This window comes from Thunnus maccoyii, chromosome 13, assembly GCF_910596095.1.
Source record: "Thunnus maccoyii chromosome 13, fThuMac1.1, whole genome shotgun sequence".
NCBI classification, from domain to species: Eukaryota; Metazoa; Chordata; class Actinopteri; order Scombriformes; family Scombridae; genus Thunnus; species Thunnus maccoyii.
In genome coordinates, this window is record NC_056545.1 from 19,060,720 (window position 1) to 19,077,276 (window position 16,557).

Sequence of the window (16,557 nt, forward strand, 5' to 3'; positions counted from 1 at the left end):
ACTTTCACATTCTCTGACTGGGTTGGAGAGGTGCTGGGGCAGTGACTTCTTCATCTTTTAAAACGTTCCCGCAATGCTCAGCAAACACTCAACACATTGCAGAAAAATGCTTGAGGTGTTGCTGCACCTTCTGTTGGGTGAGACCACCAGTCTCATGTTTGTCTTCCTCAGACATGGCGTGTTCCTCTGCATCCCAGCGGCCAATTGACTGCTTCAGCTCATCGAGATTCACAGCACTCTGTTCAATGATCTGTGAGACGAGGGTGTTGACAATCTCATCCTTGTGATAAAATAAACATGAACAGTGCTAGAAGAAGTATTCAGATTTTATATATACATATATACATATTTAAAGAACTGTGTTCATTATATGTTTCCCACACAGTTCTTTTAATATTGATGTGAAGCTACTCAAATTTAAAAGCTGAGACTTGGCACTTTAATGTATATTCATTACTTTATTTCAAATTGAATGTGCTGGCGCACAGAGCCTGAAGAAGTAGAAGAAGTCTTGTGTGTGTCCTGTCATGTTTCAGATTATGTGTCTGGTATTTGGGTGTTCTGTGAGCATGTGAATTGTAACATTACAGAGCTATTCGACCCTTTTTAGGAGTTCATAAACTTACACCTGTTTTGGCCATTAGTGGGGATATGGGATGGGATGGGAACCTCCAAATGTCAGACATACAGTAAATGTGAGACTCATGAATATGCATGAACAGAAGCTCACTAGAAAGATTTCATAGATGTTTTGCATGAACACCTCTGGATTAATGAGGTAAAATCCTTATTTTGTATGATTGAGTCTCTCTACATTTTCCAAAACAGATTACAGAGTGATATTCTTAATGTCCAGCGCAAACTGTTCCTGATGAAAAATGTGTCACAATTTTCATCTGGTAAAAAAGTGCATCCTTTTTTAAAGCCTTAGTTTTTTTTTTTTTTTACATTATTACAAATAAAAATTATTATTGGTAACAGCTGGTTTAATGGTAATTTGATGGGATGCATTGTTGTCAAGTGCTATGCTAAACTATGTCTCTGTTTTTACAACATCTAAACCTATTGATAGATACATTCAAGTTGTATATTCTATATTGCTGTAATTATTTCCTGTAATATGCTGACTGGAGAATGCCACTTTTAAAGTCCCTGGAGGGTTTCTCTTTCACATTCCCTTGCAAATTATATATTGTATCTTTTAAAAAAATGTTATATGTGTAAATAAAGAAACAAAACGAAATTCGAAACTGTTGTTATTTATCAAACACACATTGTTGTTATTTATCAAACACCACATAAAATAATCTTAACATTATATACTGTACATTGTTTAGGTCCTGCGGGATTTGCTTTACATAACTGATTTTATTACCTATTCCTAAAAAAGGTTTTCTGGGCTCAGTGCTCAGACACTACCAGCTCACATTACATAAAAGTGTTAAAGACACATTTTCTACACTAAAAATTTAATTACTATATTTTTATGTTTTTAAATTGTGCAAAATGAATCTTAAACCTGTAACTTTCTGCTGTGAATGCTTTTGTATGATGCATTTACTTATCTGTCTCTCCAAACATCTTCTGAGGAGTTGGGTTTATTTCCCTCTCTCTCCTTGTCCAGTTTGAAGTTGTGTTTTGCAAATTTTTGTTTGTTTGTTTTTTAAATTAACTTGTCTTCAGGTTTAGTCAGACTGTTTTCCTCTCCTGGTAAAATGGCTGTAAGCTTGTGCTGAAACTCTTTCTGTTCACTGAGGACAATGAATCTGAACTGAAATTTGAAATGAGAGCTCAGCTGTGTCAGTGCATGAAAGACACTGTGAACAAGTCTTTGTGTTAATATGTCATAAACAAACAACTTTCATAAGTAATTATTCACTTCAGCACATATGCATATATGAATATTTGCATTCATTCAAGTCATTCTGTGTTTTTTCTCCTTAATTATCTATTATATCTATCAATGATCTCACAGACTGCACTGACACTGAGTTACAAATGTAAGACAACATTAGACACAAATTTACTCAAGTGCAATTTTGAGGTATTTCCATGTTATGCTACGTTATACTGCTACTCCACTGCATAGGGTAGGTTCACATCCTTTCAAGTGTGTTTCAAAGTAAAAGTCAGGTGCCTGCATGAACACTGAAACAGGTTTTGCTTGCTGTAATCATTCCTCTTGTTCATACTGGCCATTAAAATGCCCATTCCTAATGTGTTTTCAATGCAAATGATGTGGGCACTAAATTCACAGCCCTGAAGCTTATATGAGACCTCAGCTATAAAGATTAGTCAAATCAAGTGGATATTTTCCCTCTTATTGTTACTGTCTTCTCACTGCTGCTCAACAGGGAAACACAGAGAGGGAATTTTGTAATATAAAGAGTTTAACTTTGAAAGATATTCACTTGATTGACCAATCTGAATGGTGACTGAATCCTCAAATAGGCTTAAGACACACTATTAAATAAACTAAATACTTTTTTACACAAAACGATGACTGTGAACCTCTTTCAATGTTCATTTAGGCACCTGACCATTGTTTTAAGACAGACCTGAAATATTGTTAACATATCCTTTAACATTGAAAGGGTATAGTTAAATTGTGGGGTGTAATTATAGACCACAATCTCTCTTGGAAACCTCACATAGCTTAAATAAAGACAAAATTGTCCAAAAGTATGGCGATCATAAACAGAGCGAAGTACACTTCACTTTGAATGTTGCATTTTTCACTTATTTTATCATATTTTAATTACTGTATAAAAGAGATGAGCATACAACTAAACTCATAGATATCTTTTTACTTGTAAATAACTAAAATCTAACTATTGTGATCCAGTGACCTTTGGTGACCCTGTTTCCTCTTCTCCAGTGCCACTATCATACTAAAATGTTTCATTGCACACTTGCAATGGAAAGATATTTTCCTACTGCAAGCCACTAGATAAACATTACATTTTTATCTCCACTATTTGTAAGGCTCTAAAATGTCAGTATTTTGTTTGTTCTGTCCAACACTTTCATTTTTTGGCTGTGATGAACACTGTGGCCTGTAGCGTTTTTTTCTTTTGGCTAAAGCAAAAACATTCCTCTCAGACTGAAAATGGAGCGTTTTAATAATAGCGGTTTAATAAGTTTTATGTGACTTTGAATGCAGCGTTTCTTCGCCTCCAGAAGGAGGCAGCGGCTATGCTCTGCTCTGTCATCGACCAATCATCATGTGTTTCCTGCTCCTATGAAAGTGATACACACACACACACACACACACAAACACACACACACACACACACGGTCAAGTACATGGTCATTTGACTTTACAAAGGTGAAAACTCTATCATGTATCTGTATTTCTGTGTGTGTTATGGAGAAGTTAAATACCAAAACTAGTATACTCATCTCTTTATTTATGAGTGTGTGTGTGTGTGTGTGTGTGTGTGTGTGTGTGTGTGTGTGTGTGTGTGTGTGTGTGTGTTTGTTTTATTGCTACTGATTCTGGTGATAACGCTGTTGGAGCTCTGGCTCTTTGTGTGGTCTGGTGTGTGTATATTGCCAAAGTTAATTAATACACACACAGACAAGGACCATCCAGGTTCTTGCCCACTTTGTGCCCCCCAATAACAGTGTGTATGTTTGAAATGACAGATGTTTACATTCACATCTGGTGTCTGCTCTGTTCTGAGAAATCTTAACAAAAACTCATGCTGGTGACATTTGTCAGAGTTAACCCCCTTCCCCCCCGTACCATGCTCCTAATAAATGCGATGCCATTACGCCATAAAACGTCTAAACTGACTAATCTTCAGCAATCAGGCCCTTAAAAGGCAATTTTCACTGCTACAATCTGTCTGTGTTCTGATGAGGTGTTTTCTGTGAAATTCAACTGAAAACAGGCTAATACTGGCAAACTGGTGAAGCAGGGAGAATAAACAAAATCAGTAAACAAAAAAGTTAAGTGAGGAAAATGAGGAACACACTGTACTACCAGGAGAAAAGCTAAAAATAATGCATGTAAGAGTGTGTGTGTGTGTGTGTGTGTGTGTGTGTGTGTGTGTACGTTTATGTCAATATAAGAGAGCTAGACTGAAACACTGTGACTCACCTTTGACCTGATGATGAGGAAATACGTGTTTGCATGCAATAAAAAACTCCACACATGCATATACAGTATGTGTATGGATATATATAAGTGTGTGTGTGTGTGTGTGTGTGTGTGTGTGTGTGCAAAGTGTTCCCACACTGGACAAGGATCAGTGAAGAGTGGGAGCACACAGGAAACAAAGTCTACTGGGATTTTAAACCCTCAGGAATCTCATCTGCTGTTCATCAGCCATCAGTCACTCCTGCACGCATGAACTCATACACACACACACTCACACACCGACAAAACTCAGCATGTACTCTAAACACCGCAGTTTAAAATAGCCTGAGCTTTAAATCTCAAAGAACACATTTTCGTGGATATTCTGCTTTTATTTGTGTATGTAATTTTTGCATATTAACCTGTCTTCTCAATCTAGAGAGAAAGTCTGGAGAAAATCAAGAAGAGTCTGTACATTCAGCTGAAACAACGAAGATAAAAATGGCCATTAATCCCTGGTAACCCTGTGTGTTCAGTCATAACACTGAGCTGCACTCCACATCTGTAAAGTTCAATGAGTCATGTACATAAAAGTATAGTGGGACCCAGAAGGATGCATTCTTTCTCAAGGACACAGAAACGCAGAGGGGGGGGGGGAGCTAGACAGACAGAGGGAGAGGGAGAGTCACAAGCACTTGATTACTCCTTCATATGAACCAGGGAGCGGATACTCTGTCGTTGATCACCTCCAGGATGAACCACAGAACAGCTCATCTCAACAGCCGACCTGCAGGTTACAATGACAGCCCCAGAGCCAGGAGCCGAGATAACCTGCTGGTGTACGATGATTTTGGAGAGGAGAACTGTTGCTCTGGACGATGCCTCGGGTACGTGTTTAATTTACATCCCAGGTTTTGTTAAAATAATAGTGGAAATAATAATCTAAAGATGTCACAGTAATATCCTTTTATTTTTACAGTACTGACTTTAACATAATATGGTAGATTATTGTGTAAATTAAGCAGGTGGAATATTTTTTGGTTGATAATGTTTGAATGTAACATTTTAGAACGATTATATAACCAAATCAAACACTCTGAGTTTGACATTTCATGTTGCAGCTCATTTTTATCATTTTCAAATGAAGAACAATACAGGATGAAAAGTTCTAGGTAATGAAAATAGTCTTGCCTTGTCTATGGCTACTTGTTATTTTGATTGTTACCGTGTGCAGCCGTTTTGAATTGTTTTTCTCATCATACTATTTATGGACCACAAATTCAAAGTCTATGAAAAACAAGTTGAAGGAGGTCAAAATGACATTTTTGTTACACGGTATCTTTTAAAAATCCTTAAAATTCCACAATGTTGTCACATATTTTCATCATGCTACAACTAAACACTGTAAAATTAGCCCTCAAAAGACAGTTATTTATATGACACATTACATTAGCCTTCTATACTTTATTTTCCAACTTTCCACTCAGGAAGAATCAATCACTCAATAATCCATCATAATGTCATTAGGGATTACTAGAAAATTACAAGTGTTGTGGTTTCCTTCTAATGTTCTGCCAAAAATTACAACCCAAACAGAACTGTTTTTTTAAGTTTCTACACCTGAAATGTAGAATCAGTGTTGAAAACATAACATGACCATTTACTCTTTAGTTTGTACCTTTTGTCTCTATTGGTATCTATTTTAATCCAAACATGGTTTATATGGATGATATAAACATTTAGATTGCAGTTTCTGTGTGAATAATGTGGTGTCTAAACTGGGATATCTAGTATTACAGGTAGTATTAAAACTATGAAAACTCCTTGCTTGAGTTTGAATAATAATGTGTTTGAAGGCAATGGCACCAGTTTGATTTTTTCTAACCCACCTACTAAAGTCTTTTCAGAGGGTTTTCCTGCTAGTATTGAAATATACTAAATAACAGTTTGCAGTAGATTAGATGAGATGCTTTTCAGAAAGCTGTTAGTTCTGGTGTCAACTCATTTTACATAGAAGTAACGATTAAAGATCCCCTCCAGACATGTTGTAAGATATATAAAAAATATTCTGTTTGGAACAATATGTCTAATATGTTTTTTCCACACACACAAAAAAAGTCCAATTACCTCATTAAAATACCTAAAATTAAAAACTTCTAGACACAAGATGTCTCCTACTTCACTGTAAAGTCTGTTTCTGTCTGTGTCAGTGTTTGTGCACTGAGGGCTTAATGTTTCCACATCACACTTGTGAAAGTTGCATACTGGCCCTCATTTGGCTCCAACTAGTTGTGATATTACAAATCATCCTTGTAGGCCCTCTCCTTAAACTCAGATTTCCAATGAACACAGAGAAACGTTCCACTTTCAGCAGATAAATGTGAAAACAGCCTTCTAGTGTAAAAACTCTGCATAAACATTATTCTGCAGAGTGAAGCTCAAACATTCAACTGTAGGAATGAGAAGAAAAACAGTGGAAAGGGGACTTTAGATCCTATTAACAGACAATAAAAAGCAAATATTTTTGTTACAGGATGTGAAATTGAGAGACTGGGAACAAGCATTTAAAGATTGGCTTCATGTGTGAGTATGTAAGTTGACATGTGGACAAGTTATACTGTGTGTTTATGTCCCCTGGCCCTCTGGCAGCCACAGCAGCTCCGAGAGACAACTCATCGCTCGTCTCACCGCTGTGAAGAGACGCCAGGCTCTTCGCGGTCCTGCCTACATGTTCTCTGCTCCTTCAATCAGCCTGTCAGATGTTGAACAACGTTTCTTGGAGGCAGCTGAATATGGAAACATACCAGAGGTGCGCCGCATGCTTCTCCATGTGCCCAACTTGAATGTCAACGCTGTGGACTACATGGGCCAGAATGCATTGCAGCTAGCTGTATCCAACGAACACCTGGAGGTGACGGAGCTGTTGCTGGGGAGGGCGGATTTGTCCAGAGTGGGTGACGCCCTCCTGTTAGCCATCAGTAAGATGTGTTCATTTATGTACAGTATGCGTATATACCCTATGGTATATACAAGAGCCAAAAATACATTTAAAGGGTTAAAGGGTTTTTAAGTAACTCCTGGTCCTCCTGGTCCTGGTGGACATTTCGCTTCTGAGTAACTGCTCCCATGTCTCCTAAATTCCACCATGGTTGGCTTTTTTTTCAATCAAGAGGTCATCAGAGCTCATAATGCTGCAAAACTGTGACACCAACCTAACCAATCAGTGTCAACAAATATCACCTCTGGCAACAAACTGGCCAATCAGTACACAGGATTTATGACATTAACCCCCCGCTAAAAATTCCGTATTATTATTATTATTAATAGACATTCAGAGGCCCTTTGAAATTCAGGGCCCCTGGACTGAAAAGAAATTTTGATGTTAGATTAATAGCAGTAAGGAGCCAGGTACTAAACCACACCAACCGTTTGTGTTTGTGTGCGTTGTAGGTAAAGGTTATGTTCGTATCACAGAGGCCTTGTTGAGTCACCCTTCGTTTAGAGACGCCCATCGTCTGACAGCGAGCCCTGCTCAAGCAGACATGTTGGATGACTTCTACGCTTATGACGAGGACGGGACGAGGTAAGACACTAAAAAATGTTTGTGTGTCTAACAGCAACTCTGGACTCGGCTCTGGACTTAAGTTCAGTGTCGGAGACACTCACGTCAAGGAAATTATGTAACTGATGAATGGTTATAGGGTTGGATTTGGCAGAAAAAGCTTTTCCCGTTGAAGGATCTCTCAAACAATTGAAGCAGCAACAAGGATTCTGCTGCAAGAACTAATCCCTCCAGATCTCAGTAAAGTCAACAATACCAAAAAGTTGACACAAGGAGGAGGATGGAGTGGTGGAGGGAGCTGTGATAGCAAACAGTATCATAAGGGTTTCAGTAGAGGAATAGACGTGCCTGGTTATAAAATCCACACTGTACATCCCATATGAATATGATTGGATGTTACAAGTCAGCTGATTGACAAAAAAGCTGAATGAGCCAGATATGGTGAAGCATGAATGAAACAGCTGATGCCAGTTAGCTGAGGCAACGTGACCTCAGTGCTCTGCTTGTAAATTATAACTTTATAACTTTTATGTTGTTTTGTGGAAAAAGTGACTTGATGAAAGATGTGAAAGATTCAGCAGATCTTTTGAATACACCACTTTTTTTTAAAGAAATGTGATAAATGTAGCTCTTAAGTGTAAAACACAGTGAAAGATGATGATGATGATGTTTACGTAGACCAAAAAACATGTTTTAGTTACCAAATAGCATATTTGTGATGGTGCCAGACAGAATATAATCTCATATACTGTTTATGCCTCTGATTTATCATTTTTATAGGGGTATTTATGTTGTCTATATATCTTTGGTGTGTACATTCCCACAGGTTTTCCCATGATGTGACCCCGGTGATCCTTGCAGCACACTGCCAGGAATACGAAATTGTTCACAACCTGCTGAGTAAAGGCGCTCGCATCGACCCCCCTCACGACTACTTCTGTGGCTGCGACTCCTGTAACTACCAGCAGCAGTATGACTCCTTCAGCCACTCGCGATCGAGGATCAACGCTTACAGAGGACTTGCCAGTCCCGCTTACCTCTCCCTGTCCAATGAGGATCCAGTGCTGGCAGCTCTGGAGCTCAGCAATGAACTGGCCATGCTGGCCAATATTGAGAAAGAGTTTAAGGTACAAATACCTTAAAAATAACACAGCACAGAGGAGAACATAGACAGAATCATCAGCAGTTGAAAAGTTTTAACACAGATTAATCGATCTACTGTACACATGCCCTGGAAACCAGCTCCGTCTCAATATACAAAAAGTACAAGAAGTTTTTTTGGCATTTAACTGCCAATTGACTTCCAGTAAAAGTTGCGAATAAACACAAGAACATTTTATGAGCCTTATAAGAGGAAGCAGAAACAGATGAGGGCCTAAATCTTGTAGTCATTGTTAACATTGTTTGTCTGACATGCATATAACAACTGTAATTATTATGAGGCTTACGGTACACTGCAGGTACTTCACAGTCATTATGGAGTATTAGAGATGATTCCACTTCGCTGTCAGGATGACATTTTGTTTTATTATCAGCGTAGAAGCAAATTGGCTTTCTTGTGTCTAGTTGTAAATTATCCACACCAGTTAGTGGTACGACTGAAAAAATCAAACATGTATTTCAAAAGTCCAGAAAGAGTTTGCAGGATGACAAAAAACTACTCCAATGGATGCAGTTTCAACTGTGTTCCTCCACAGCTGCACCTCATTAACTAACAACAACAACAAAAGAGGTTCAGTCTGAAGTTTGGTTCATACAATCAAAAATGCTAAAAATGTAGTTTTAAGTTTTGTGATAAGACATTCTTAAACATTAGTCAAAAATTTTGAAGTCTGCAAACTTTTCCAGAGCTGATGTCTGCGCTGGGTATCAGGTAGTCCATCAGTAACAATGTAAATTTAATGTTGATACCTTATTATGTTAAACACGTGTAACTAGAGCCAAGAGAACTGGCAGCCTCTTCTCAAAATTGAGACCATATTTCCCTTTAAACCTACAATCACAGAACATCCTGTCTCAAAGAGAATCCTTCCTTAGTACCAGTGACTGTAAAAGATTTCACTTTTTACTGGTGGGAAGCTGACAGTTATGTTCATGTATCAAAGTTATGCGTTAAGGATTTTATTAAGGTTAAAGTGAAAATGTAAAGACAATGACAATGCAGTACATCTCTAATGTTTCCCTCCTGTGTGCACATTTTCTCTTGTGGTATTTATAGAACGACTACTGCCGTCTGTCGAGCCAGTGTAAGGACTATGTGGTGGGCCTTCTGGATCTGTGTCGCAGCACAGAGGAAGTGGAGGCCATATTGAGCGGAGAAACGGACGCTGAGGACAGTTATGATCTACCAGGCCGCCCCTCCCTCACACGGCTCAAATTAGCCATTAAGTACGAGCTCAAAAAGGTCAGTCTGCTCACAAACAGGCGGATCACCGTTGTGTTTTTAGATTGATTTCCAACCCTTTCAGGCAGCCAGCGACTTGTTTTACATCATGTCATTAAACCCTGTCAACAAATAATCAATTTGTAGTTGTAACAAATTAAAGTAATTAAATGTCTACAGTTATTGGCACCAAAGTCTCTTAAAGTTGATTTTTACTCCTCATTTTAAGACTGATTTACATTTAATGGTCTAAGACATAAACTACAAATGTTCCAGTCAGTAAAACTAGATGGACTTTAAGATTTTTAAGATATTTGGTGTGCATAGAAACTTCAAATTGAAAAAAATGTCTCGTGAGGTACTTTTGTCAGACAACAATGAATCCATTCAATGACTGGCAAAAAAATAATTGTTTTTTCAACTATTTTAATACCAAACTTACTCTGGTTCCAGCTCTCAAATGTGAGGATTTGTTGCTTTTCTCTCATTGCAAATGGAATATCTTTGGGTTTTGAACAGCTGATCAGACAAAACAAGTAACTGAAGACACTGTCCGGGGTTCTGTGCAGGTATTTTGGTAAATGACTAATCACAAAACATTTCTGATTTTACAGATTAATCAATAATGACAACAATCATTAGTTTCAAGCGTACCTGTTTGCATCATAAGTCTTTATCTCTCTGCTTCTTTGGGCTTTTCCTCCTATAAGGAAAGTATCAAATTATAATTTTGATTTTACTGTATGTTCACACTACACAAAAGCAATAAAGAGTTGTTCTCTCTTCCTGTCACCCCCCTTTATACCCCTCGTTCTTCCTCTCTTCTGTGTGTGCTCCTCAGTTTGTGGCTCATCCTAACTGCCAACAGCAGCTGCTGAGTATCTGGTATGAGAATCTGCCCGGCTTGAGACAACAAACCACTGCTATCAAACTGCTGGTGGTGCTGGCGGTGGCTATGGGTTTGCCTGGCCTGGCTGTGGCTTACTGGATCGCTCCGTGCAGCAGAGTATGTAACACATGTTCATATGGCTTCCCAAATGATCGAACTACAGGATCTTTCATCTCATCCTCTGATTATCTCTCTCGCTCAGGTGGGGAAGGTGATGCGCAGCCCCTTCATGAAGTTTGTGGCCCATGCTTCATCTTTCACAATCTTCTTGGGTCTTCTGATCCTGAATGCGGCTGACCGTTTTGCAGGCACCACCCTGTTGGCTAACATGACCCACCATCAGCTCCCAGGAGGACCCCAACTCAACTCCGACCCACTGCTGCTCTACCGAATGACCACAACACCTTTCACATGGATGGAGATACTCATCATTTCATGGGTCATTGGTGAGAATAAGATGATGGAGAAGGAAAGTCCTGATTAAAACATCCTGTCATCCTGCGTATTAAGTCATTTGGCCCTCCGTGCTGCTGCAGGTATGATCTGGGCTGAGGTGAAGGAGATCTGGAGTCAAGGACCTGGGGAGTACCTTGTTGAACCGTGGAACTTCCTGGACTTTGGGATGCTGGCAATCTTCCTCGCCTCCTTCTGCTGCCGCTTCTCCGCTCTGAGACATGCTGACTTAGCCCAGACCTATGTACACACAAACTACAAAACGCTGATTAATGTCACACTGCCGCCTGAAATACACTATTTTACACTGGGTGAGGATACTCACACACCTGCACAGAGTAACAGACTGCCACACTTAAAAAACCTGTTTATTCACTGTATAAACAGTTTCAGTCAGTTAGCACAAGGCAGTACAGTACATATACAGATGGGTGACAAATTAAAGGAAAAACAAACATGAAAAGTGTCTTAGTAAGATGTTGGGCCACTAAGTGCCACCAGAACATCTTCAGTGCACCTTGGCATTGATTCGACAAGTCTCTGGAACTCTTCTGGAGGGATGAACACCGTTCCTCCAAAAGATATTCCCTCATTTGGTGTTCTGATGATGGTGGTGGAGAGCACTGTGTACCACGTCAGTCCAAAATCTCCCATAGTTGTTCAACTGGGTTGAAAGCTGGTGACTGTGAAGGCCATAGCATATGATTCACATCATTTTCATACTCATCAAACCATTTAGTGACCCCTTGTGCCCTGTGAATTGGGGCACTGTCATCTTGGAAGAAACCACTCCCATCAGTATAGAAATGTTTCATCATAGGATAAAGGTGATCACTCAGAACAACTTTGTATTGATTTGTAGTGACCCTTGCCTCTAAGTGGACCCAAACCATGCCAGCAAAATCCCCCCACAGCCCAACAGAACCACCTGATCCCCTCACTGTAGGGGTCAAGCATTCAGACATGTACTGGTTTTTCCTTTAATTTGTCCCCCGTCTGTAGGAGCACATATTCCACTATAGCTGAGATGGTGTCTGTTACATGGCTTTGATCTTTAGCAAAATACCATCAATCTCTGTCTGAATGTTCCTGTTTTCATTGGGAAGTGAAAAAAATTAGTCAACTGGACTGTACCACTCAAAAAGAGATCATTTTTAAACGGAAGAGAAGTGTTGAAAAGGCTTTTGTTGCTTTTTCTTAGTTTATTGTGTCCTCACAACCTTTGTCACAGTATTAGTTGTGAGCAGTTCCACTGAAGAGTGATTTCCCCTCAAACACATTATTTCACTTGAATAAACAGTGGAGGACAGAAGAAGTAAAATACTGTCACGAATCTGCAATACTTTCAAAAAGTAGTTGACTGCAAAGCTGCAAAGAAATAAGTCAAAGTAAATATTTACTGACTGATTCACACTGTTTTTCCAGCACGGATCCACTGGTTGCCGTCAGACCCCCAGCTGGTATCGGAGGGCCTGTATGCAGTTGCGGTGGTGCTGAGCTTCTCTCGGATTGCCTACATCCTACCGGCTAACGAGAGCTTCGGCCCACTGCAGATTTCTTTGGGGAGGACTGTCAAGGACATCTTCAAGTTCATGGTCATCTTCATCTTGGTCTTCTTGGCGTTCATGATCGGCATGTTCAACCTGTACTCCTACTACCTGGGGGCGAAGCAGAACGACGCCTTCACCACGTGAGACATTTATTATACCTGTAGATTCCCTTCCAACAGCTTTGTTTCCCATTGAGAAACATGAAACATGAGAAACTGCCATTATGGTCTTTTAAACTATGAGCATAAATATGCCATTTTTTCTTCTGCTGCTTTTCTCACAGATCACCGTCTCCATTCTGATGATTAATGGTTTGTTTGAATCTGGAAATAACTTCTCTCGTTTCCCTCCATTTCCTTCTCCTTCTTTTAGCCTGGAGGAGAGTTTCAAGACATTGTTCTGGGCTATATTTGGACTGTCTGAGGTCAGGTCTGTCATAATTAACAACGGGCACAAATTCATCGAGAACATTGGCTACGTGCTGTACGGGGTATACAACGTTACCATGGTGATCGTGCTGCTCAACATGCTCATCGCCATGATTAACAGTTCCTTCCAGGAGATTGAGGTTTGTCAATGAAACACTAAACCATCATCAGGTACACGCTCACAGATGTGGACAGCGGCCTTAGAAAGCATTAGCTGTACTTGTAGCACATGTTCTTATGAGGTTAAAATAAAAAAAGAGAAGTAATGCAATTTAAAACAAGAGAAAAAATGGAGGTCAAGCAAATCATATGTTGTAGTCTATTAACTAACATGAAATTCATACAATACATACTCTGTCTGAGGGATTAAGTTTTAAGATGTTTTGTAAATGGATGGCACTTTTCTAATGTTTAGATGATGAAATAAATCATCTCCAGTTAATTTGCAATGACTTTTTTGTTTGCTGCTGTTTGCAGCAAGAAGAGTATTTTTATTTTCCATATAGAGCAACACACCATATCACTAAATAACCCTTCCACTGTCACCATATTCTGTGGAGTCCATTCAGATAATTTCATAAAACTGATTTCAAAAGATGAGAATTACAGAAGTTTAGTGAGTATGTATATGTACGGTAAGCATGAATCAAGTGTAAAAGCTTTCCTACTTTATGTACAAAATCAACCTGCAAACATTTTTATCTATAAAATGATGGAAGCAAATCATTGTCATAATAAACTGAATTATATCAGTGACTGAATAGCAAATTTTGAAATTTAAAATGATATAATTCAAATTATTATGGCAAAGATTTGCTTCTATATAAAAACCTCCTTACATATACATTTGAATGAGCTTTTCATTTCAATTGGCTAAAACAGCTTTTATAGATTTTGCTACTTCTCCTTAGTAAGCGCTTTTTTGCAGGTCAAATGTGCATTACATGGAGGTGTGGATTTTTTTTTTTTTGTAACAGCTTCTGTTAAAGGAATAGTTTGACATTTTGGGTAATACTTTTTTTGATGAGATGATTGATACCGCTCTAATGTCTGTAAGATAAACATGAAGCTATACAGCAAGTGGCCAGTTAGCTTAGCTTAGCATAAAGACTGGAAACAGGGGGAAACAGCTAGCCTGACTGGAACACTGACTTCCTTAAGTCTTGGCAGGCAACCAGTGGAGACTCCAGGAGACTCCCTGGTTTTTAAACTTTGATTTTTGAACAGATTAAACAAACAAGGTAGAACATGTAAATTAGTGAGCTTTAGAGGTGCTTGTGTATCCTCTTGTATCCAGTCTTTATGCTAAACTAAGATAACTGACTGTAGGCTTTATATCCTACAAACACAAGAGTGGTAACTATCCTCTTACATAATGTATCTTTCAGCAAAAAAGCAAATGTTGAACTATTCCTTTAAATTCGTCTGGTGCATTTGATTTTGACTGTGTAACAAACTCAAGTAGCTCCTGTGGTTTTGTTTTCCTCTTTTTGTTCCCTTTCTGTAGGATGATGCTGATGTAGAGTGGAAGTTTGCTCGGGCCAAACTCTGGTTCTCCTACTTTGAGGAGGGCAGGACACTCCCAGTGCCCTTTAACCTGGTCCCCAGTCCCAAATCTATGCTGGGCCTGTCCAAAGGCATCAAGTCTCTGCTCCTGCAGTACATGGCAGGAAACAGCGAGGAGAAAAGTGAGACACAGCTCAACAAGGTAACACAATATGGACACACGTATATTTTATTAAAACATATACATGTCATATAACACATTTATCCTCTATCGGCCTGCACATAAGACCACGGTCCTCAGTGGATTTTTAAAGGTAGAGCCTGAGCACCTCCCAGTGGCTTTACTGCCGCAACACAGGCTCCTCCTCAGAGCTGAAGACGAACTTAAATCTGTGAAATGTCACTTGTGATGGATTCTGTTCAATTAAGCTCATTTCAGTTTATTTTCTAGCTTGGAGAAGGAAAAAGTTCAGGATATGGTGGTTCCACGAGCCCTACAAGATATGAGGTATCTGCTGTTGTGCAACCTGTATTTCCTAGATGTCACAGAGAGTAATGAAAAGTACATTTACTCGTTTAAGTACTGAGCTGTTTTGAGGTTTCAGAGAAAAAAAACCCCAACTAAAATATAGTTAATATTTTTATGAAATTAATGAGTGCATTTTAGTTTTTAAAATGAAGTTTGTGTGACCTTTTAATCAGAAATTTAGTGTATTTTTTTCTGTCACTGGTCGCAGAAAATCATGAAGCGACTGATAAAACGTTACATCATCAAAGCCCAGGCAGACAGAGAGAGTGACGAGATCACTGAAGGTAAGTGAGCTGACTTGTTTTTTTCCTTTTTGGAAATAATGCTGCTCAAAATCTATTTGACAAAATCAAACATGAAAACAATGTTAAATTACATGTTTCACTAGATTTTTTCCCACAGAATTACATTGTTTGTTTATTCAGAAATTTGGTTGATGTCTTTGATAACTTATTTTTATTAACGTCTTTGTCTATTTGTTTTTCCCCAGGTGAGCTGAAGGAAATCAAGCAGGACATCTCGAGTCTGCGTTATGAACTACTGGAGGAGAAATCACAGAATATGGAGACACTGGACGGACTGCTGCGAAGGCTGGGAGAGATCAGCACACCTTCATAGTGCCACACACAGTTTCTATTTTGCTTATTGTTAGCTGATGGCACTGAGTTGCTCAGTAAAGACTTGTACATAAAAACTGTACAGCTCAGAGTTTTGCCTGTACTCCATCACTGAATGTAGATATGATAGTGACAAAACATTATTATGATAAAAATGAAGACTGTATGTATGTAAATATAATATAAAATTAAAATGCAGCTCGGTAATTGCACAATTACGTGTCATTTCTCTAAGTGCCCTCAATTACATCAGTTATAGAAACCTCACTCTCTCTCTGAAACATGAAAAATACAGTTTGGGAATTAACGAAAAACCAAGAAAAGAAAGGACCCATATAATTCCATATTAGAGCACATACAGGAGCATTTGTCCTCCCTCACCCACTAAAAATACATGACATACATACATGCACATCTAAAACACTGAAAAATATAAGCAGATTACTTTTCTTCCTTGCCAACTCTAACATACAGCGCTTATCTCCTCATATTAGAAATACAGATAAGAGCGATAAAATAAAGTACCTACAAAATGTTCTGCACACAGTGGCACATG

General features: G+C 38.8%; 1 protein-coding gene across 3 annotated transcripts; it reads left to right on the forward strand.

Moving 5' to 3' along the window:
* The first annotated feature begins 4,806 nt into the window (after nt 1-4,806).
* trpc6a (transient receptor potential cation channel, subfamily C, member 6a) lies at nt 4,807-16,514 on the forward strand. 3 transcript variants are annotated; one of them, XM_042431286.1, is made up of 14 exons: nt 4,807-4,971; nt 6,734-7,062; nt 7,535-7,667; nt 8,473-8,773; nt 9,865-10,050; nt 10,871-11,035; nt 11,121-11,364; nt 11,455-11,682; nt 12,797-13,061; nt 13,294-13,489; nt 14,857-15,057; nt 15,307-15,363; nt 15,593-15,668; nt 15,875-16,514. In XM_042431286.1, the coding sequence occupies exons 1-14, from the start codon at nt 4,838-4,840 to the stop codon at nt 16,000-16,002; spliced, it is 2,643 nt and encodes an 880-aa protein (XP_042287220.1). In that variant the 5' UTR covers nt 4,807-4,837; the 3' UTR covers nt 16,003-16,514. The 3 variants fall into 3 exon arrangements, with proteins under 3 accessions (XP_042287220.1, XP_042287221.1, XP_042287223.1); XM_042431287.1 differs by lacking the exon at nt 4,807-4,971 and having other exon boundaries at nt 6,815-6,893; XM_042431289.1 differs by lacking the exon at nt 4,807-4,971 and having other exon boundaries at nt 6,995-7,034.
* The last annotated feature ends 43 nt before the right edge of the window (nt 16,515-16,557 follow it).